The sequence below is a fragment of the Vulpes vulpes genome, chromosome 10, assembly GCF_048418805.1.
Source record: "Vulpes vulpes isolate BD-2025 chromosome 10, VulVul3, whole genome shotgun sequence".
Taxonomy (NCBI): domain Eukaryota; kingdom Metazoa; phylum Chordata; class Mammalia; order Carnivora; family Canidae; genus Vulpes; species Vulpes vulpes.
In genome coordinates, this window is record NC_132789.1 from 93843376 (window position 1) to 93867568 (window position 24193).

General features: G+C 35.2%; 1 protein-coding gene across 40 annotated transcripts in view; it reads left to right on the forward strand.

Moving 5' to 3' along the window:
• RAPGEF2 (Rap guanine nucleotide exchange factor 2) overlaps window positions 1-24193 on the forward strand; it is a 241277-nt gene that overhangs the window by 165587 nt on the left and 51497 nt on the right. For 29 of the 40 annotated variants that reach the window (XM_072724949.1, XM_072724942.1, XM_072724939.1 and 26 more), the window contains one exon: window positions 21641-21772. In XM_072724949.1, coding sequence (XP_072581050.1) covers window positions 21641-21772 — 132 coding nt within the window. Of the gene's footprint in view, window positions 1-1573; window positions 1819-15540; window positions 15607-21640; window positions 21773-24193 lie in introns of those variants that run through there. The other 11 variants (XM_072724947.1, XM_072724937.1, XM_072724938.1 and 8 more) reach the window with 3 other exon arrangements.

The window sequence follows — 24193 nt, forward strand, 5'->3', positions numbered from 1 at the left end:
GTAATTTACAAGGAGCTAATTTTAGCATTTAGCCAAATGAGGTAGTTTTTTCAGCCACACAGATTTAGCAACATTGTCTTAGCCATTTAAAATACAGATAAATGAATCATAGGTCCATCTTTGTCACAATTTTGACATATCTTTAATCTCCGTTCCTATAACACATATTCTTGAGACTGTGCAATGTAATACACCTCTTAGAAAGCTGTGTGAAAATATACTTTAACCTGGCCACAACAGTGACCCGAGTGAGATCCAATGATTACGGACTCCATTGCGTTAAGAAGTCTTGGCAGTGCTAATGGCCCTAGGTTCAGTCTCCATTTTCCTTTAAATAGGATGGTGGGTGGGGCATTGTAGCAGGCAGGATTAGAGAACATCCATCAAGGTGTTGTATGTATGTATCAAGAACTGCCTCTGGATATACATTATTTCTTTTCTCTGTTTTGTTTGCTCCCCTAAGTACTATCCAAAGATGCTGTAGAAGAAGGTATTGCCTTCAATTGGTTTATAATAAACTTAATGGGTAGCTTTGAGTGTTACCCTGAAGCTGAGGCCAAACAGGATGCATACTGAAATGTCATAGTGTAGCAAAGCTCACTAACCGCTCATTGCATATCGTTTTCCCATACTTAATGGATATTTATAGCAAAATACCTATTTCAGCTGTGAACCTTTTCCCATAGTAATAGGAAAGAACTATTCCAAGTAGGTTTTTGTGTAGCTGAACAATAAAATGCTTTATGTACAAGGACCTTGCTTTGAGTCCTTGCTCTGATGCTTACTAGCTGCACACTGTTAAGCAAGTCATTTAACTTCTTGAAGTTTCTGTTTTCTCATTTCGAAGTGAAGATCATGATGCCAATACTGGTCTCTCTCAACCTTGTTATGAAGATTATTAATGATTATAGTAATAGTTACTATTATTTTACTAAGTACATATATTATTTTCTTCATCAAAATAATACTAGGAGTGAAGTAAGAATCTGCGTTATTGGTGAAAAACTTGAGGTTTAAAAAATATAAAAAGTTAATATTTTCAGAATCAGACTCGAAAGCCTCTGTCAGTTATTGATGTTAGATTATAATGCTCTAAAATCATTTGTATGTGGGTTGGAACCCTACCTTTTCTTAGTAGCTAGCTGTGTGGCATTAGGCAGATTAGTTAAATGTTCTGAACCATTTTTCCTAGTCTGTAAAGTGCTCTTAATGATGCCTACTTCATAGGTTTTTTTTTGGTCAAGATTACATATGTGGCACAGGGTCTGGCATCTAGTGGCATCCATGAGTTTGATTCCTACTTTTCCAGCCAGAAAATTTCCCTTTTCTTGGTTTTTAAATAGAATGTTGACAGTGATGCAGAGATTTATCTTTCTTTATCTTGTTTTAAGTTCATAGAACATGAGTCTCTGTTGGACATCTTAGATCGATTATGATTTGCTTTAAGATCCTCCATTAACTACTTTTTACAGATAGGAACTGGTTTTCAAAATAGCTCATAAAAGATCATAGTTGCTATGAAAAATTCCTGTTAAATTTTCCCTACTTTAAAATTTTTCCCCACTTATTAAGTGATTTTGTGCAAGTAGAGCTGCTTAGTAAGACCTGTCTTTGTAGTCATTTCGTGTGTGTGTGTGTGTGTGTGTGTGTTTGCAAGGAGGTATTTTTAGATAGTTTAGCTGAACAGCAATCTGACGTCTTTAGAGGAGACATCAGTTCATTATGTGGATACAAATTCTATGCTTTCAGCTTTTATACACCAAGTCTTAATTTAAATCTGTTCTTCTTGCCTTTTCTAACGAAAGAGACTATATCATGGTATGTATTCTATTCCTTCCTAAGGTTGGCCTTTCTAGTTAACCTTTGCTTAGAGAAATGATCAAGGTAGAAATGCCTTTATTTTGCTCACAACTTAATATAGATAGAAGCATGGAATTTTGGGTCATATTTAAATATGCTATTATACATTATGCTACACAGTGTTTTTCTATTGTGATGTGATTCAGGGGATTTAAAATAGTCATTATGGGGCTCATAAATGCTGCTTTATTATAAGAACAATTTAAAGGCCGGGATGTGGGAGTTCTATACCTCTTAACTGTACATATTGCTTTTCGGTAAAAAAAAAAAAAAAAAAAAAACCTTTTGCTTTGTGAAAGATAATTTAATGCTAAGCATGTAAGAAGGACATGGTTATTTGCTTTCTTGTTGCTCTAAACACAGTGTTATATATATATTAAGTTACGATAATGTCTTCTTTTGCCTGGTTCTTTTCATCTTTTTTAAAATTCTGGGAAAAGAAGCTCTTAACAGCTTAAGCAAATTAATATTTGTTGCTTGTGACCCTTGTTCTCACAAAAGCGTGCCTTTGATTAATAATGTACATAGAACTTATATATTTGTTTTTCTAATTTTACTACAGCTAATTTTGGGGAAAGTATTTATATAGAAGTTCAAACGATTTTTAAAATTAATTTTCAAATATATATTCTTTATTCATTTTCCAAAATTCAAAATTTGTATTTACTTCATGTCAAAATGACAAAGCCTGAGTGAAAACTTTTGTTATTCTTTCAGACATGTTATCTGCATGGTGTGAAGCTTCTAGGATTTAAAGCATGGTTTTTAATTTTTAATTCAGTTATTTGATAATGTGTGAACCAACCAGGATTTTAGTACTATTTTGATTATTGCAGTGGAATTCCTCATGTTTTACCTTATTTTGTAAACATGAAGCTTTATCATAGAGAGATGAGTTTCCAAATCTAAAGAAAGATACGTTCTTGGAGAGCCAGGTTGATAATGACATCTGTCTGAAGATATGGAGAGGTTTCATTCTTCAAGAAAAAAAGCAGTAAGTAACATATATTAGTAGGGTCAGACATGACATTTTTGTGGTATGAAAACCAGAGAGAGGAAATCCTAAAGCCCTGACTTTTAAAAAAAACAAAAACCAAAAAACAACCTTTCTTGTTCTTAAAAATTAGTGGTGTTATGTAACCACTTAAGAATTTAGCTGAAGCCTGATATTAAGTGACTCACATTCCTAGCTTCTTAATGATGCTTCTTTACTGTGAAATTCAAGCAGTTGCCAGATTTTTAAGTCATGAGTTCATTCTCCCCCCACCCCCAATTTGCATGCAATAAAAATTGACAATCTGTGCCAAAGAAGGTGTTAACACTGAAATTCTTATATGCTAAAAGCAACATATTTTATGTTAGGCTGTTTCTCAGTGAAATCATCCATATTTCAATTTAAGAAAAGTGACCAACTTTAGGCTAAAGTTTCTTTACTGAAAAGTAGTAAAACAGCTCCTAAATCTGGCTTTATTGGATCTTTCTCCTAATTCCCTTTGCCCCTCTGCCAGAAAAGCCATCGCTCTTTCAGAGTTGTTTTCCCCAGATCAACCAAGGAAGGTACCTGCTTTCTTCTAACACAATAATATACTAACCATGTCAACTAAACATGCTCTCAGGTAAGCCAAGGGCTTTCTCGTTTCACCACTCACTGACTTAAAGGGAGATTCTTATATAATAAGCTTGTACAAATAAAGCTGAAGAACCCTTAAGACTTGTGAAATTGAACACTTCAAGAATTTTTTTTAAAGGTACCTGGTGACTGGGGAGGATTTAGGTTGGACATATGAAGGATGGTGTTAATCCTTGCTCCCCCATTCCCACTCCACCACCACGCACACTCACACACAGACACAATTGAGCAGGCCATCTGCTCTGAGATAAGCAAAGCAGTGTCCTCATGAGGATATGCAGTATCTGACTTGTCAGATATTCATTCAAATCGATGTCCCATCCCCCTTTTCCTGAATTAAAGATGATTAAATCTTTTTTTGTTATTGTTGTTCCATTCACGTCAGAATCTCTCACAATTTTGAAGCACAGTTAAGTGGAATGTATAGAATTCTTGGCAATTGTGTATTTTTCACTTTTCCCCTCCTTTCACCACTTAAGTCGGTTACTCACTTTGGGATAAAGATGTCTTAATTCACTCCCGCTGCAGTGACCTAAAATTATTTTCACCTCCTTTACTTTTCATTTCTTATTCCCCAGTTTTCCACAGTTGGTAGAATGCATTAGAATAAGCCTTGTTTGGTTATATATTAAGATAGGCATCTATCTAGTTTGATATGAAGATATCTAGTTTGTAAGCGACGGAGAATAACATGTCACACCATGGCCTACAAGGGAAGAGGATACACAAAGGAAATCAGAGATTGTATCTGTTTTGCTTAATGTGTTTTGTTATTGGTATCTTGGTTACTATTTAGTTTTTCTTGATTCTGATCTTTAAATGAGTTCTCTTAAGATGTAAAAGAAAGGATATTTCTATCTCAGGTCTGTTAATCCTGAAAGCATTTGAAGAACAAACTTTACTTACAAAGGCTCATTAATTCAAATGACAAACATCTAGTTCATATCTCAACTGAACTTTTATTAGGTTTATACATATGGAGGAGGCACTACGTATTTTGCAAGTTCTTTAAAAGATTCTATGAGTAAAATTCTAAATGTTTAAGGTAACTTTACTTTAAAATATAAATGAATTCCTATTTTTCATTCCTGTGGGCTACTTTTTAAATTTTTTGCTAGTGTGTATCTTACACTTTTATGTTAATGGCTTAGATCAAAAGGGAAAGAAAATGGGACCTTGTATCTCTTGTTACCCTACCTGTTTATTGATTTCAAGAATCTTTATCCTATCGCAGCCAAAATATCCTCTTCCTCACCCTTAAAATTATCTTGATCATTTGTTATTTATATATGTATTAACATGTAAACACTTAATGAGCAGCTAAAAAGTCTTACAAAATTTTGCCCCCAAAACCAGAAACCCATTTGTTGATTATAATAAAATTCAAGACTATGTATTCAATTACCCACTGGATATATTGATGTAGATGTGTCAACTCAGATTTGACATGGCCAAAATATAACCCCTGAATGCTCTCCCAACCACCACCAAAAAAAAAACCTAACCAACCAACTAATCAAGTAGGCAACAAACGCCTGTGGTTCTCCAGTTTTCCTCAGCTCATCATCTTTGGCATTACCGTCTATTAAGACATTGAAGCCCTAACACTACAAATTACCTTTGGTTCTTCACATTGCCCCAAACTCATTATTCTTCATAAAATCCTGCCTTTTCTACCTTTTAATCATGAAGTCATGTTTTTTACTCTCCTCCATTACTGTTCCAGTTGACTCCCACTGTTGCGTTTGAGTCTTGCCATTTTCACATAGATAGATGCCTGATTTATCTTATAAACTATGAACCAGATCATGTCATTTCTCTTAAAACTCTTTAGTAACTCCCTATTGCACCTGGAATAAAATCTATACTCCCTACAAAGCTGTGTATGAGCCAGCTGAGGCTTGCTCTGCTTCTCTCATCTTGTTCTACTTTCCTTATCTTCTCCACTTCAGCTGCCTTGATCTTCCTTTTGTTCATTTAACAGACCAAGCCATAGAGTCTTTCCGCTAGTTGTTTCTTTTGCCTGAATTCCATTTCCTGTTATCTTAATGTGGCCGCTCCTTGACTCTCAGATCTCGGCCATTTTATAAGTATTTATCAATTGTATAAGAGATTAATTAACAAGAAGTACAAAAATGCAGATATAGGCAAATGTTATTAAGTTCAGAATCAGTGGATAATTATTTTACCTTGGGAAGATTTTTTTTTTTCCCCATGGCTGGATAAACTTAGATGAAACTGAATAGGGTATAAAGACCGAAGACAGTAATGAGCCAGCATACATTAACCCCCCCCCCAGTATTTATATTAGCAATACTAGTGATAAATAAAGATTAACATTGTTAACTCTGAGAATTTTGTTATACTAAATCATGTAGTTTAACATTTATGCAAAATATGGACATAAATATTCACCTAAGCAGCAAAAAATTTCTGATATAAACTATTTAGGAATTCTGGATGATAAGAAGTTTGAAACATACTATTCATAAGCAATATTAATATGGATTATATTGAAGATTAAACTTTTGAAGGACTTCAGTATAATTCAATGCCAAAAACCAGGTAAAAGGTACTTGCTTGTGTCCTTACATGTAACAACTTCAACCATCTAGCATTATGAAAATCATAATTTTCTGAGAGCAGTCATTTTTTTAAAGATACATATATCATAGAATTGAGATTAAAATTAATCGCGCATCATTTTTGGTTTATACAAACATAATACATCATTAATAATGAATTCCGAGTTACTTTTTCCTTTTAGTATTTTTGCATGCTTTAGAATATTTGTTTTAAAATATTAATGTTACAGTTTTATATTATAGAAAATTTGAAAACTATTCAAATTATTTTTTTTCTATATTGCATAAAAGTATGATCTGGATTCTAGTGTTAGCAGTGCCATGCTAATTCACCTTCTTGGTTGTCAGTTCCCACAACTATGAAATGAGATTATGTTAAATGAACCCTTAAAATCTCCCCAGGTCTGTCACTGTACTTTGATACACAACCTTGCATTTATATAATGCTTTATATTACTAGAATTCTTTCACATTCTTTTATTCTCACAGCTCTCTTGTGAGGTGGGCAGGACAGACCTTGTTATGTCTGTTCTACACTGGTAAGGAAATTGAGTTTCAAAAATTTAAGTGATTTTCTTGAATCACACAGACAGCTTGGAACTAGCCATGTATTCTTTCTATAGTATCATATGATAAACTATGACCTCCTAATGTGAATCTCTGGTTAGGTGCTTTGTTAAAATAAGTATTCATTTTATTAGGATATTTAATAAATTATTACTGCAATAACTTGAATATTTTTTACAATCTGATTCCTGTTCCTTGGAAATCTGTTCAGGCACCCGCATAACTTATAGAAGGTCAGAACTAATTACTAAAGTATTGTAGCAACCAGTGGCACATAACTCACTCATTGCCTTTATGGTACTTTAGATAGATTTTTATCTTTTAAAGAAGTTAAACAGTTGATTACAGAGACCCCTCCAAGTATCATCAAGTGAGGTGTCAAAAGGCCATTTTTTGTTTGCCACCACCTAGGTGGCATGCCTCACTGTGTCCTGAATTGTCTCTCCACTTCCATTCCAACCTCTTATAACCCAGTCTCCCTCCACCACCCTACCAGGATGATCTTACGAAACATAACTGGATCTTGTTAATTGCCTATTTACAAATCCCAGCGTCTTCCCATTGGCCTTAAAAAGCCCACTTGTTAGAAGGAATAATTCCTTCTCTTTTGACCTCATTTGTCCCACTCTCCTCCCTCAAGCAATCTCACTTTCTCCCATCCAGTCACTGTAGACTTCTGTTTCTTGAACATTTACATGCTCTTCCCACCTTACAGCCTCTGGCCTTCATGTCTCCTCCACCAGTAAAGCTCTCCCCCATCCTTATTGGGCTTGATCCTTTGTGTTCGTTCATTCATTCATTCATTGGTCATTCATTCATTCATCACTCATCTCAAATGTCATTTTCTCAGAGCATCCTTTCCAGGTTGTCCAATCTAAAATAGTCCCCTGAAAATAAAATAAAAAATAAAATAGCCTCCCTGTTCCCAACCAGTACCATCCATTACATCACCCTACTTTTTTAGTATTCTCTTATGGTACTTGCTGATCTCTAAAATCGTTTTGTTTATTGTTACTTTCCTTGCTGTTCCACCCTCAAGCCCCTCCTGCCTCTAGAAATGTATATTCTAGGGAGCAGGGTCTTTGCCAATCCCAGTCATTGCCATATAACTAGGTCCAATAGCAATGCCTGGTTCGTTGAAGCAAGTCAGTAAATACTTGCAAAATAACTGAGTAATGAATGAGCCTCACGATTCTAAAGTAGAGTTCCAACACTCTTCATCTGCCAGGCTCCTCTTTTGGAATCTATACAGATAGAAAGTCAAAATTTTTTTAGCCCTGAAGCTTTTGTCCTTAACTTTTTTGTCCCAACTTCTAGGAAATCCAAACTAAATATATTGCTTAACTAGTTACTGTCCACCTAGGCTTAGTCTAATTCCATCCCTCTTCTGTTCCTCGTCTTCTTGTTTTATTCTGGTGATCCAACATAGAATCGCTGGTAGTAAGGGGTGACTGTGGAATTGGGAAGGGAGAGAATGTTGGCAACAGACGGTCCTGGTTCAGTGTCTCAGCCACAGTGTCTTCAGCTCTCCACCAGGGTTAACAGTTTGGCAATTCGCGCATGTGTTAAGTACTGATTGTAGTAGTTTAGGCACTTGGAAGCAAGGAAAAGAGTAATGACAACAGCAGACTTGTTCCCTTTTGAATTCACCTAGAGAATTAGGTCAGCAGCTATTGTAAAGAATGGTTAAGTTCTATGGCAGGTGTGACATTCTCGGTGTCACAGGAGCATCTTAGAAGAACTTCTCACCTCCACGAAGGATAGTGCAGAGAATTAGGCAGCCTGGGAGTGAGTGTTCTTCTAGGAGGAGGGAACAGTGAAGACCCAAGAGAAAGATACAGAGTCTGCCTCTTGAATGTTCGTAAGGAGCTTTAGAGATCTAGTACAGAGAGACTCAGGGGCACCCTAGAAGCTAGTGGGGGCCATGATTCAGGGTGTGAACACTTTCCTGAAGGTGAAGGAAGTCCACTAGAAGATTTGTGGCAGGGGATTGGCAAGATCAGGTGTGTATTTTTCTGTTGTCTTGTAAAAGTTTACTCTGGCTGCAACATGGAGAAGAGATGGAAAGTGGGGGGAGACGACTTGCGAGCAGCAGAACAGTGGTGGTGTGGGGGCATTCGAGGGAAGTGGGATGGTATTTGTATTTATTTATATATTTATTTAAGTAATCTCTATACCCAACATGGGCTCAAACTCATGACCCCAAAATCAAGAGGCACATGCTCTTCCAGCTGAGCTGCCTAAGTGCCCCTGGGATAGTATTTGTAGCTTGCCTGTCACGGTGTTGTCACTGGGAGCTGGCTCATTTTCTAAGTTCACGTTCTTGCTGAAGGTGAATTGCGGCTATGTAACTTCCAGATTATGAAAAGTTAAACTGTTTATATCTAAAGACATTTTCAGTTTATTAAGAGCTTGTATGTGTGTGCGTACATGCATACACACATGCGCTGACATCACAGATGATCTTAACGCAGTCTTAAGATTCCCTAAGTGTACCTCAATTAATGTTCTTCTATTTTCCTGATTTAAACTTGGGATAATAAATTAATAGGCATACACATACACGCTTAACAGGAAAGTTCAGAGAAAGTAATCGAAGTTTGAGGAAAGTAAAAGCTTAATGGACTGATATAGTACTAACTGTTGGTGTTAATTTAGGAAGAATGTGCTTTCTAAGAGAGTCGCTCAATTGATTATGTAAATAAATCTTTGCAGATGACTGAGAAGGTCATGAAAAATGGTGGAGCATTGACAGAAGTGAGGGTATTAGGAAGGAGTCTCCTTATGAGGTAATGTGTGTTTCACTGTGTCTTAGTAATTCGAACTATTCATCTGATGCTATGGTGTCTAAGGTTTACTAGTCCAAACAAAGGGGGAAAAAAAGGAAGGATGAAGGAGAAAGAAAAATCTGTTCAACTCCTTGCAATTTATGCAGTATGTGTTTCTGCTGACCCTGGGCAATGAGTAATGCACCACGAATTAGTCAGTTCTCCCATAATGCCCTCCAGACAGAGCTAAAGCAATGAAATTATCTGGTGTGCCAGGGTTGACACATAGAGCCCTTGACAATAAACATTAAATTAAATGTCTTGGCATGGAAGTCCTTGGAAATAAATGCTGAAATGAATATCTTTATCTTTTGAAGTAAAAGAGAAAAAGTGATACACTAGACACATAAAATTAATACCTACTATTTTTGTTAGTAACTTAAGAGGGATAACATGTAATTATTTTTTGATTTAAAGATTATTGTCTAGCTGAGTTGTAATACTCATCACTAGCAAAGTAGCAGTTGTGGTGGTAGTATTTGAATGAAATCTTGAAATGAACCAGTAGAGGTAGGATCCTAGATGTCAATTAAAATCAAAGTACTTTCCTGTGTGTGTGTGTACATGTGTGTCTCACATTACTGGGGTGGGATTTTTCAGTAAATTAAGTTATATAGCCAGTGTACCCATAAAGGATAACTTAGAATAGACACAGCTTCACAGTTGAGTCACATTACCTGTGGTGTATCCATCAAGATGAGCTACGATGCTCTTGTTTCCTGACGGCCTCTTGACACAAGCTGTAATAAACATCTTTTTCTGTTTAAGTCATGTGAAATTCTCATAAATATTTATCAAAAAAGTAATATATATTCACATTAGAAACTTAAGAAAAATGTTTTAAATTCATGATGTGTACATTGTGAGTGCTCAGAACCCTCCAGTGGTTTCCATGTCGCTCAGGATAAAATCCAAAATCATTATCATAGCTTTCCTACATGGTTTCAGCATAGAATATCTCTCTGTACTAATTCCCTCTGGTCTTCTCAGAGCTTTTACTAACCTTCTGTCTATTCCTCAAACATACGAAGGCCACCCCTGCCTTTGCGTTTTGCTCTCGAAGTCCTTGTATGTGAAATGCCTGTTTCCCCGTTGTGTATCTACAGGGTTCAGGCATTTGCTCCATCAAGGTCTTTGTTATCTTAGCAGTGAGACCTTCCGTCCTCTACCTTCTGTATCCTACTTTATTAGTTTTCAATTTACTTAACTCTGGTTGGTATATTCTTACGTGTTTGATGGTCATTCCCCTGACCTCAGTTTCCTACTACCACACACAAATGCCAGGATGTAAAGTCTATGGAATCGAGGGTTTTTGAGGCTATCTGAGCTTCTTCCTAGGGAAATAAAAGTGCGTTCTTATTTTTCAAAGATTACAACATAAATTTTAATAGAACTATTTTTTTCTCAAGCAGTCAATCTATTCAGTGAATCTTTGAGTACTCAAATCAGTTGACTATAAGTAGGTGGGTTCTAGGCTTAATTTTCCATCTAACTTAGCAGTATTTTTTGAGGACAAGTATATTTCCATCATATATATGTGTGTGTGTGTATGTATATATATACACACACACACACATATATATGGGTTCTCAATAAATGTGTTTGAATAGGTAGAGGAACTCTAATGTTTATTTTATCCAAATTAGACATAGTACTGTGAGGTCAAGATATTATCAGAGCCCTACTTACTTCTTCTTAAGCAATTTAGAATTTCATTGTGAAACATTTTTCACAAATAGATCTCACTTTGTGTTTGTATGAGTTATGATATTTATTTGTTAAGACAGTGTATTTATAGGAGTTATTTATTTGAGCTAATGATAATGTATTTATGAGTTAAGATAATGCTGTCCATTGTACCAAACAAAACATAATGGTTCAAAGACAGTGGAAGTTTATTTCTCTTTTGCATAAAATCTAAAGCAAGTACTCTTGATTACTTAGTGGTTGGTTCCCTTCTAAGCAGTGTTTCAAGGATCCAGTCCCTCTGTTTTTGGCTCAGTCATCTAACCTTCAAAACCAAGCTTCTGTTGTCTTCCAGCAGACACTATTTTGCTGCAAGGGAAGAGGTCATGACAGGTCTTAAGGCAGATTTTTATAAGTGAGGTGTGGAAATGGCATATGTCACTGGTGTTTGTCAGCTTGAACTCACTTGTGTGGGCACATACATCACTATAAGGGAGGTTCGGAAATGTCTAGCTCTGTTTCCCAGAACAGAGGATACCAATAAATAACTAGCCAGTCTCTGACACTTTATGTTATTTTGTTATATAGAAACCTTAGTACCATTGCACTTGGACGTATGGTAGCTTTTATGATCTTTAAAGAGTTAAAGATTACTTGTAGGTTAAAGTTTTTAATTCTGTGTGAGATTTTCTCCCCAAACCAACTGTTTATTTTTGTTAAAAAAGAAGGCAGCTTAGGGTTCTCCATAGATCCCCCTAGGAATCTTTTTTCCTTGACTTTAACCACTCATTTCCCTAACTCCATACTCCCTTGAGCGTTTTTACAGCTGGGATAACTAAGCATAATCCCTTTGGAGCTCATCAGAGTTGTTGTCTAATTGGTCACAGAAGTTGGTTTCTGGTATTACCAGCAACTTCTCTACCTCTCCAGAGACTGCTACTTCCATAGCACCAATCCCACTTGGTCCTGGAAAACAAGAGACTGAGGACTCAAGTTTTAGCAACTGCAGGAAACTGGCAGTTTTACCACATGGATAATCACAAATTTTGCTTAAAATTGTATTTATCGGGCTGTTTTTCACATTAGAAAATAAAGCTATTCTTAAGTTAGTGTACAGTTCCTTTAAGGTGTTTACTGTTTACATAAGGGAGAAGACAGGAGCAAAGATTGGGTTAGAATATTGCGCCACAGTGGTTTGGCACCTGCCTTTGGCCCAGGGCGTGATCCTGGAGACCCGGGATCGAATCCCACGTCGGGCTCCCAGTGCATGGAGCCTGCTTCTCCCTCTGCCTATGTCTCTGCCTCTCTCTCTCTCTCTCTCTCTCTGTGACTATCATAAATTAAAAAAAATAAAATAAAATAAAAATAATTTAAAAAAAAAAAGAATATTGCGCCAAATAACAAATATCTAGAGACAGGGTACCCTGGGCAGAGCTTTTAGAGCCTCTTACCTGAGGGCTTTCAACAAGTCACTTGAGCTGTTTGCGCTTCTGTCTCTTCAGCAGCATCTGGGCTTTTTACAAATATTAGAACAAATTGGTGTCAAATATTGAGCTCCTTGCTCATTACATAGTACGTACCCACCCCCGCAATAATGGCAGTAATGGTTACTAACAGGAAAAGAAAATGCACAAAGGGGTTTGGGATTTAAATAGGTGGAATGCTACTCAGAAGATGATGTTTAAATAACTGGACTAAGAGCCAGAAGCTGCCATGTATTTTATTGACAATTTCTTGGACTGAGTCATCTAGGCATTTTTTTTTTAATTCCTTGGAGAAATGTGCGCTTTTCAGATGGGTGGTTATGGATGATTGCAAATAAATTGAAAAGAAGAACAGATTATATGTTGTGTCAGGGAATGGGGTAGGGAGATGGAGCGAGGATGGAGTGGCTATCTCTTAAACCATCATAAGACAATGTTTCTTAATAGGCAACAGGATATTTCATTTGCCATGTACCATGATAATTAATCAACTACCTCAGTATTTCTGTGGAAAACTATATAGACGGTTTTATTTTAGGTCCCAGATAAACATTTTCATTTTGAAAAATATACAGCTTTCTTTCACATGAGAAATTTTCATTGGTTCTGATATTAATATTATAGAACTGCTCTCACTATGCCAGGTGTCTTCCTTTAGGATGATGAAATTCATTGACTAATTCATAACTAACTCTGTGTATATGTGTGCATAATTTTTTTCTGATTATCAAATGTTAGGGAAATTATATACCAGGCAGAGTTCAGTTTCTGCCAAAAATAACTACCAGAAAAGGAATTGCTCTCCTCACATATTTTATGAGGTTCTCTCAATTTATTTTACTTTTAAAAACAATTAAAAATACTCTTCAATAAGAAACGTAATGCAGAAATGACCTCAACCAGTGCTAGCTTGGAATGCTTTCCCGCATCACACCATGGAACTGGCATAAGGGAGTTAAAGAAGCTTTGCATTTAATGCAAGTTTAATAATGATTCCTGGATGTGTGATCTCAAAGTTGCAAGTACTGAATATTACCATAATATTTTAAAGATGAGTTTATAACATAAATAGTAAATGATTGTATAAAGAACCTGTAAGATGAATGACAAGTCAACTTCACTAATGTACATTATCACACAGATTCAAGAAAGTAATGTAACTCAAACAATTTATAGGGAACGAAAATTCTGCTAGGATGCAGATGTAATGTTTTAATAAATTGGTTTTATGAAAGAGTGAAAAATCATTGTAGGTTAGTATTTTTCTGTATGATTTTAAAATTTGCACAAGAAATTATATTAATAGGGCAGCCCTGGTGGCTCAGCAGTTTAGCGCCGCCTTTGGCCCAGGGTGTGATCCTGGGGACCTGGGATCGGGTCCTGCATTGGGCTCCCTGCATGGAGCCTGCTTCTCCCTCTGCCTGTGTCGCTGCCTCTGTCTCTCTCTGTCTCTTGTGAATGGATAAATAAAATCTTAAAAAAAAAAAGAAATTATATTAATAAATTGATATAAGCAACCCTTTGACCATTTCATCATTATCCATGGGAGTTTTCAAGTCAACTACTGAATTAATAAATACATTAAACTTAAAGTTTAAGTATGTGTGCTCTGGAGACCCATACAGCCGGAATGTTTCTTTACCACCTTTTCACTATATGATCTTGGTACAAATCACTTAACTTTTCCATGTCTTAGTTTCTTCCTATTTAAAATGGTCATAGCCACACCTACTTCATAAGATACTTGTAAGGATTAAATGACCTAATACATCTTCAAGTGTTGGATCGGGGCCCAGCACAGAGGCACTGGTATCTGGTATACAAGTGTTCTTAGTATTGCTTTCTCTTTGAAAAACAGTGGGCATAGCCTTACATTTTGAAATATTTTGAAATATATGGTACATAAATTCTCATCATACTAGAGGATTCTACTTTTCTGTTTTGAAGGAAAGGTCATGTGGATTGCTTTCATTCAACATCTGGTAGAAAAGGCTTTCTAAAAGTATTTGCTTAAAAACATCAATTTACTAGTTTTGGTTATTTATTTTCCTCAACAGATGATAATAAGTGTTCTATTTGTGTACAAATGATCACTATTTCATAAATGTAGGAATTAAATTTTAGATAGATTATAATTTGCCCAACTGTAGCCAACGAAGTTTATGATTCATTTATGTCACTAATCCCCAAAAATGTGAGGCTGGCCTTTCTGCCCTGGGGTGAGGGCTGGGTTACTACCATATTTCAGTAGGTAATTCTAACAAGTAAAGGCTTATTTTTGGGCAGAAAGTCATGTGAAATAGTCATGTGTATAAGTTTATCTTAATAGCAAGTCCTCTCTATTACAGCTTCTTCTAAAACATTGTTTTAATGTTTCAGTAACAAGAAATTTTTGAAAAATGCATGACTGAACTTGCACTTTGCTCCCCTGCAGTGGTGTTTCCATTCAGTCTGTCCTCTAGAGGCAGCATGCTCAGGATGGCAAGAGTATCATTGTGGTTAAAGCCATACCAGGTTTCAGCATGTGTGTCTGGGTCAAATATATGGAGGCTTCTGCAGTCAAATATCATAAACTACACACAAAAGCACAGACTCCCCAAGACATTACCACTTTGAGAGAATTCTTAGCTATGACAATTTGAATGTTTGTAAAAGAGAGAAATTGGACTATAAGCATATCATGATAATGAGGTTGTTTACTTCACAAAATTTAGTACAGTGTTCTAAGAGTGAGCTCCTCCATATAGACCTACGGTTTAATGTAATATATAGCCTTGGGGAATATGTATCATAAGTAAACTACTGTAATGGTAGTGGTAGGTATGGCAGTGTTAAAAATTAAGTCAGGTTTTTTTTTTCTTTTTTTTTTTTCATTGTACTTGAAAAACATCTGACCCAAGGTGATGGAGAACCTTGATTGGAAAAATGCCAGAGGGAATGACGAGGAAGAGAGAGGCATCAGTAAGGTAGATTTTGTAGTTCCCAATGATTAGTTCATTTAGTCATTGTGTTATATTCATCTGATAGAAGAAACTAAGGTACACAGAAGTTAATTAACTTGTTCAAAGTTGCTTGAGTTAGGAAGAGGTTGAACAGATGATAACTCTATATATGTTGACATGAAGCTTATATCTTTTGAACCTGGCAGGAACCTGGGAGAATGTTCTTGCAAATTATTTTTTTTTGTTCTTACAAACTATTAATTTTTGTTCCACCAGTAGACATAAAGCACAAATCCTTCTAGACCCACTTCTGTAAAACATAGTCATATTAACATTAAAAGTGTCTCCGTGTGTTTTAATGGGAAATATAATTAGATCTATTCATTATTAAATTATCTCATGACACCTTTGGGAAAACTTTCATGTTTATGAATAAAAGAAATTGTGTACTGTGCAAATATCTTTCTCTTTGTTGGAATATTGCTGGATGATGTAATCAAGAATAAGTATTGGATCTAGGCATATCATAAGGCAGTATAAGGAAAACAGAAATTACTTCTGATGAATAATATCTGGGAATCCAAATGTTTACTCTTTCTGGTGTTTTTAAAGAAATATTATGGAGAGATATAAAAGTCGATCATATTATAAAGTGGCCTTTAAAATGGTCTACTAAATAATATTTCTGCCTACTCAGTCTCAATGTAGAAACAGGTCAGAGAGTGTCAGGACTAGTAGTATCTGAATAAATCAGTAGTGAAAGTGTGTGTGTGTGTGTGTGTGTGTGTACAGATGCAGAGGGGGTGAAAATATGAATTGCTTTAAAACACAACTTGAATTCAAAAGTGGGTAAGGGAACGGTGTTTGTGGCTGGAACAGTAGAAATTCTGGATCTGGAAAGGACCTGTATCTTACACGGCATCCACATGTGGTAATTATAATAGCTAACACACTTCTATCGTGATTTCTCTGTGCTAGGCCCTACCCTAAATGCTTTATTCCGGCTCATTCATTTAATCCTCACAACACAGGTTTCCAATAAGTGATGAATGAGTAGAAAATATGAGAGATGTTATTTTCACTAACATCTCAGAGAAAGACCGGAAATGTGTCCAGTAACATACCAACTCTTCCTTGCAGAGCTTGAAAACATGATCATAAAGAACACTCACTAAACTCCAGTGACAGGAAGAAAACAATATTCATTTGGGTAAATTCTTAGGAATACATCTTAATATGAAGTTAGTTTAGGTCATTAAGTATGATAATTACGTTAGATAGTGTTACTCAAGGTAAACTGCCAGCGAAGATTATGTAGATCCCTACAATTACCCCAAACCTTGTGTGTTTTATTGTAACTGTTTCTTGAAATAAATTCATTCTAAAGATTAGTTGGGGGATCCCTGGGTGGCGCAGCGGTTTGGCGCCTGCCTTTGGCCCAGGGCGCGATCCTGGAGACCCAGGATCGAATCCCACGTCGGGCTCCCGGTGCATGGAGCCTGCTTCTCCCTCTGCCTGTGTCTCTGCCTCTCTATCTCTCTGTGACTATCATAAATAAATAAAAATTAAAGAAAAATTTTAAAGATTAGTTGGGAAATTTTTCAGTTAAATAAATTTCAAATGTTGGTGGCAGTATTTGTTTTTTGTTTTTTAACTCTTGGATTTCTCAGCAATCCTAAGCTAATAATAATGTATTGTGAAACATAAACTATTCCATTTCCATTACATGTCCAGTAATATACCTACTCTTCCTTGTAGAGCTTGAAAATGTGAGCATAAAGAAGTCTTTTGTGGGGAGAGAGGGAAAGAGAAGCTTCTACTACTTTATCACCAGTTTAAGGAATTTTACCATTTCAACAAAGTATTTACTTCCTGATGTCAGAGATTCCAGGCACTCAAATTCATTGCATTTATGTTCAAAACAGAGTTCATATATTAACTAGTATATTTATAAATGCCAATCATTAGACTAATAAATCAAAGATTATCAAATGCCTTTCAATATGAGACTTAAATCTTTTAGATAGTACTTGTTTATAGCTAATTGTTGTAACATTCCTTTTTCTTCCAAAAGAGAAAACAAAAAATAAAATAAAATAAGAGAAAAAAGAGAAAACAAAACAAATTACTATATAATTGATACCCAGATTTTATGAAACTATGATTAATTTTGCTTATGTTCATTTTTTGGCATTTAAGAATCTGATTTTAATAATCCCCTGTATTACGTATTTAATAGTGTTTGCTGTTCAATCATTTGCCTAATGGTAGTTTATTGCAGTTGTGATCCATAAGTACTGTATTTCTAGGAATATAGGTTGATAGATCCAGGAAAAAATTAAGCAGGAATATATTAATATATCAAATATTAAAAATATTTAATAAATATAAGAGATGCCTTTAAATTGTGTTCTTCATTGTGAAATATATTGGTATTAAGATCAAAATGTATAAAATGTGTTAATTTCCCCTTTAGCTTAATTATTGTTTAGTTTGATTCAGGTAATGACTGTATATAGTCCCAACTTCAAACATTTTTCTTATATTTTGAACAGTTTCTGTTATAAATGGTGGTTAGGATCACAAATAATTCACAGCCTCATTTTAATCTGAAATTTAATGAAATAGGATACTGATAGTAATTTAAATAGGCATTGAGTCAAGCCTAGAAAAATTTGGAATAAATGAAACTTGTCGTCTTTGCCATATCGTGCCCTTTTTGAGTATTTTTTACTCAGACTATGAGTTACTGCCTCTCTGGGATTCTGTGTTAGCCTTGTCGACCTCAGGTTTAAACATGGGTGCCTGTACCCAGGTTTGTCCGCTGACTTCCGATCCCTATATAGTTCATTTGCCTCTTAAAGACCCACTGCCCCTAGATTAGGCACAGGTCTCCATTCTTTTTAGAGTATTGTGACTGGCTGGGTCAGATCAGTGGATTTCAGACTCTTCCTTTATGGAAACAAATTCCATAACTTCTCCCATTCTGATACCTTGGCTGAGGTGTACTGTCAATAAAGTTTACTCTGATACTATTATCCCAATCTATGGAAAACATTTTTAAACTTTCTTAAACATGGCATCCGCTCTAATATAAAGAAGTGTTCAGTTAAGACTAAATTATGTATGCATTTACTGAGTTTAATATAATATTATTTCATGCTGCCCTGCAAAATACGGGGGGGGGGGGTAAAGTCGTGGTTTTTTTTTTTTTTAAGTATGTTTGATTTATTTTTATATCATAGGTAACACCTGTTTCAATTACATTTTGGTTAATAGACGTTACATTTGGAATAGGATATGTCTGATTCCCCGGCCCTAACAATCTGACAGCAGATACTCCATAAGTGTTTATAAAATAGAACTGAATTCTTAAGAGTGAAAATATTTTTTTTTTCTTTTTAAATACTCCTTGTGGTTCTTAGCCTAACAGCCATGTAATTCTGGTGTCTGCGGCTGTAAGCTAGCATAGATGAATAGATTGTGGCGTATGAAGGCTGGATCCACGTGTGTTCTACTAGATTCAGAGCTCTGCAGCTTAATGCTTTCCATACAGTGAGTTCTTAGGAAGGATGACCAGCTGATGGATGCTGGAGAGAAGAGTCCTATGAGACTTGAATAAATGTTTAGTGAGTAAAAATTCATTAGACAGTTTTATCCTCACTTGACAAATTTAAGTTAATTTTAAAAAATCACACTGTGACACATGCCAACTGGAGTCAGGTCTATAAAAAATAATCAATAGAAATCAATTTATTCTATAATTATATATATCGATTTATGCCTTTTAAAATCACTGAGCTGTTAAGTAATGTTTCCCCAGTTGACTTCTGTAGTGAGTGACTGAATTAAATGGAAATGTAGCTAGGATGATGAAGGATGTTTATCCTGGTTTTGGGCATACTATTTTAATATCTGATATCTATCACTTAACTAAACATGCAAAATCATAATCATTAGTACACCTTGGCAGATTTCTGTCTTCAAATTGTTCCCGAAGAAATCCTGCAAATATTTCACTGTTCTACGTTGTGAATAAATATATATAAATTCTCAGTTTAGTTATTCAGCTATCTGTTCCTTATAGGGGAATTGTTATTCTCCTAAATTTTATCTAAATATTTCATAGCATCTTCAATTATCAAGTTTTTAAAAAACAACACTATTAGTGAGGTATGTCATGTTTGCAATGATTTCACACGCTTGAGTAAACATCTCACTTCTCTGAGCTCCTCCAACATATGTGCTTTATGTCCATTTATTTGGCATCTAATCATATACCTCCTAATAACTTTAAGTGCTTTCTTTGTATACTTGTCTCTTATGAAGTCAAAAATATTTCTGTACAGACTGTATTTAATATTATTAAGTATTTTTAAATATCATAGTCTGCTTAGAGAGTCAGATCAGAATAATTGTGGGATATAAATATTTTGCCTCCTTGTTTGGAACTTTGAGGTATTAAAATTCTTTGGTCTTTGTCATAAAACTGAATCACCTCGCTTGGGAAACTTATTCTAATCCGTGGAATGGTGTCTTGTTTTCAGAAGGGGAGAAGGGATGAAGGTCAAAGGAGAGAAGGGAAAGTTGCTAAGATTAACTCTTACAAAATTTTACATTAACATTCCTTATTATTATTCAACAGCTAACTAGGATCAATAAGTAGGGAGGAAATGGAGAATGTTACCACTATTGCATGTCAGCATATATTTTGAAGTGCCGTGTATATTACTAGCCAATAACATAATAAGTGGGATAGGATAAATAGTGCCCGTTTTTAATTCACAAGAACTGGTAATAACTTATAAGAGTGTAAGATTCTTATGGCAGTGGTTTTCTTAGTGTCTCATTCACTGACTAGCACATAGAGGAAAAAGTCTCAGTAAATATTTGTTGAATGGACAACTATATGGATGTTTTCTTTTTAAGATTTATTTATTTGAGAGAGAGAGCAGGGGGTGGGACAGAGAGAAAGGGAGAGAGAGAATTCTTTTTTGTTTAAGCTATTTCTTGCTATAAAGTTGTGTTCGTCTGCTTGCTGAGGGCTGAGCCCTGAGCCCAATGCAGAGCTCAATCCCAGGACCCTGAGATCACGACCCAAGCAAGCCAAAGTCAAGAGTCAGTTGTTTAACCAATTGAGCCACCCAGGCATCCTGTGGATAATTTTTCAATTTATTTTCTGTTTCATAGGGGAATGGTAGAAGCACTTGAGGGATACTTAGTGAATCTGTTCCATAGAAGTTCTTTTATTTAGGGTGTAAACATGAACAAATAGAAAATTGTTATATATGTGTGTGTATGTATAGATAGGTAAATGTTGTCCATAACTTTCTCAATTTTAAGTTCTTTGAAGGCATTCTTTTCTGTTTTCATAGAGCCTAGCATCGTTATTTGTATAACAATATATTTTGTCAATCCTAAGATGCTCATTTTTTTTTTTTGAGAGACAGAGAGGGCCTGCGAGCAGTGGAGGGGGTGAAGGAAGGGGGGCACAGAGAGGGAAGGAGAGAGAATCTTAAGCAGGCTCCATGCCTAGTGCCCCATGCAGGGCTGATCTCAGGATCCTGAGATCATGACGTGAGCCAAAATCAAGAGTCAGCCACTTAACTGAGCCACCCATGTGCCCCTTTTCTTTACTTTTAAGTAGTATGTGGGGATATAAGAACCTCATCTCTCTTTTTTTGTTTAAATTATTTCTTGTTATAAAGTTGTGTTTATGGTGGCTAACAAACAACAGTAGACTAATTTGCTCAGTGGTGTGTACTTTGAAAGTTGTCACTCACTGAATTAGGTGCTCACCCAAGTGAGCACCTTCAAACCCACCTCTTTAAGCATTGGATTTAGTATTAAGGTTTATTGAATGTCCATAAGCTTTAAAAATTTATTTTGTGACTTTTGATAAATAGAACACTATTTAGTAATTTGTGAACTTAAAAAATGAAAGATCTTTCTTAGTACTTTTGGGTAAATGGTATGGAGTAGAGTATAATAAAATTTTTCAATGTCTTAAGAGTTCTTGATTCAAATTGTAATCCTCTTTCTCCTGCTCCTTCCATAGCTTCCTGCAGATTTCACAAAACTACACCTTACTGATAGTCTCCACCCACAGGTGACGCACGTTTCTTCTAGCCATTCAGGATGTAGTATCACTAGTGATTCTGGAAGCAGCAGTCTTTCTGATATCTACCAGGTAAGAAGGTGTTTTCTTTGTCATTTGCTTCATTTTTATGTATTCTAAGGATTTTTTTTTATTCTTAATTGATAGGATCTATAAAGTAAATATATATGTGTATATTATATGTACATACAGGTACATAAAATGCTAATGTTATAGTAGATTTGTTTCAGGAAGTAGAACTACTGTCTAATTGTATTTGCCTCTGCTGTTACCAATTATCAGAATTTTAAATATTTAAAGTTTTAAACTTAAAGTTTGACTTTAAATATTTAAATTTGACTATAGACATATTAGGTTTATGATTATTTCTGGACTAGAACTCCAGGGGAAAACTGCAGAATTATGCTAAATAGTAAGTTTTTCTTATTAAAATCTTGTGATTATTATAATTAGATCATTGGATTATTTTTCTTGCATTTTTAATTATGTATAGATTTAGTTATGTATATAAAATAAATTTTATGATACTGATGGAGAGAAAAGAAATGAGAACTATGGAATTCCAAAAATGTTTTAAAAGCCAAATAATTTTAATTGTAAAGGGAGAGTTCATTGGCTTAGAATATGTATATTTAGGAAAGGTGACTAAAATAATGCAAAAAAGGCCTGTTTGTGAAGAGGTCTTTAAATAAATACTAAGATGGGATTTTGGATGGCTTCATATAAAAAGAGCATAGTACTCATTTTACAAGGCATAATTCTTGACTTCTTAGGAATTGTGATAGGAGATGACCATAGGAGTACCTGTCCTTAGAAACATTATAGTGTTTCAGGATCACTGAAATATTCAGGCAGTGCTAAGTTTCTATTAAAAAAAATAATAATAAAAGTAACTAAACAATTAGAATGCCATCAGGGCAAAACATACTTAAGTTCTAAATTTAGTAGATCTTAGAGAATTAGTTTTAAGAAAGTAATAGGTACACAACTTTGTAGAGAGCTTACTGACTAATGATCAGTAGAGACAAATTAATTATTTGCAGATTCTTGGCTTATTAAGAATTTTTATTATTTTGCAATAAGAAGTAATATCTGGTTCTTTAACTTTAAAAATTTCTACTTTGTCAAGTATAGAGTATCAAATGCAAAGATAGATACCTCGCAGTAAGTGTTAACTTACAAGGCAACTTTTAGGAAGTAATCCCACTTTCAAATGTTAGAGGAGGAGAAGGTGGGGGATAAAGGCAAGGTAACTTTGCTCTCCTCCCTCCACTTGGCAGTACTGCCTATTTTCAAAAGTTGATTTTTTAAAACATTTACTCGAGTATCCCTTATGCTATGAATGGTACAACTAAAAATTGTGCTTTATAGTAACTGAAATGTCATGATAGAGCCATGTCTTCTAAACTTTGAGATGACTGTACCCTTTAAAGATCTGCTGTGGAAACACAGCTTGAGGTTATAGTACATACAGACCTGAATGGAACTCCTAGAAGGCAAATTTATAAGAATGAAATAAGTTGTTCAAATAATTTACTGTGGAGTATTCAGAAGGAAATTCTAGCTTTATGTGTTTAACCCTTGAGTAAGCTGGGATAAGTTCATGAGGAAATTCTTGGTGATACAGAATGAGAATCCAGGCTGTGGGTGAGAACTCCAAATTGCTCTGATGTGGTCTGCCTGCAGCCTGACTTCATCTTGAGATATAGATGGAATAGAGGGTCCCTGTGTATTTTTATTTATTTTAGTTGAGTTTCAAGGCTATTCATTTCAAATTTGATGGCAAGCATATAGCCTGTTAAGTTTATAACCTTCATAAGGAAAAATCCATAGGAGTATCTAAGGATTTGTTACTAGCTATACAAAACTTAAAATTTAACAGAGATTCCCAATAGACCATTTCCATTATCTTTAAATCAGAAACTCTTAAGTTGAGAAGAAACCTGACAGATGCACCTGGCTCAGTGACCAATCTTTTATTTGAATCCTCTACTACTTTCCTTTTTATTGTGTTTTATTTATTTTTTAATGTTTAAAGTTTTTATTTAAATTCTGGTTAGTTAACATAGAGTGTAACATTAGTTTCAAGGGCAGAATTTAGTGATTCATCAGTTGCATATACACCCAATGCTCATACATCAAGTGCTTTCCTTAATCACCATCACCCATTTACCCTATCCCACACCCACCTCCCCTCCTGCAGCCCACAGCCTGTTCTCTATAGTCAGCGGTCTCTCTTACGGTTTGCCTCCCTCTATTTTTTTTTTCTTATAAATTTCCCCAATGTTTATCTGTTTTGTTTCCTAAATTCCACATATGAGTGAAATCATGTGGTATTTGTCTTTCTCTAACTGACTTAATCTGCTATCAATGAAGTACCAGTTTTTTCTTGAACATTTCTAGGGATGGTCAACTATCTGCCATGGTAGTCTGTTTTATCTTTATATAATTTCTGACTTAGGAGAAACCTCCTAAGTCAGGTAAGGGAACTTT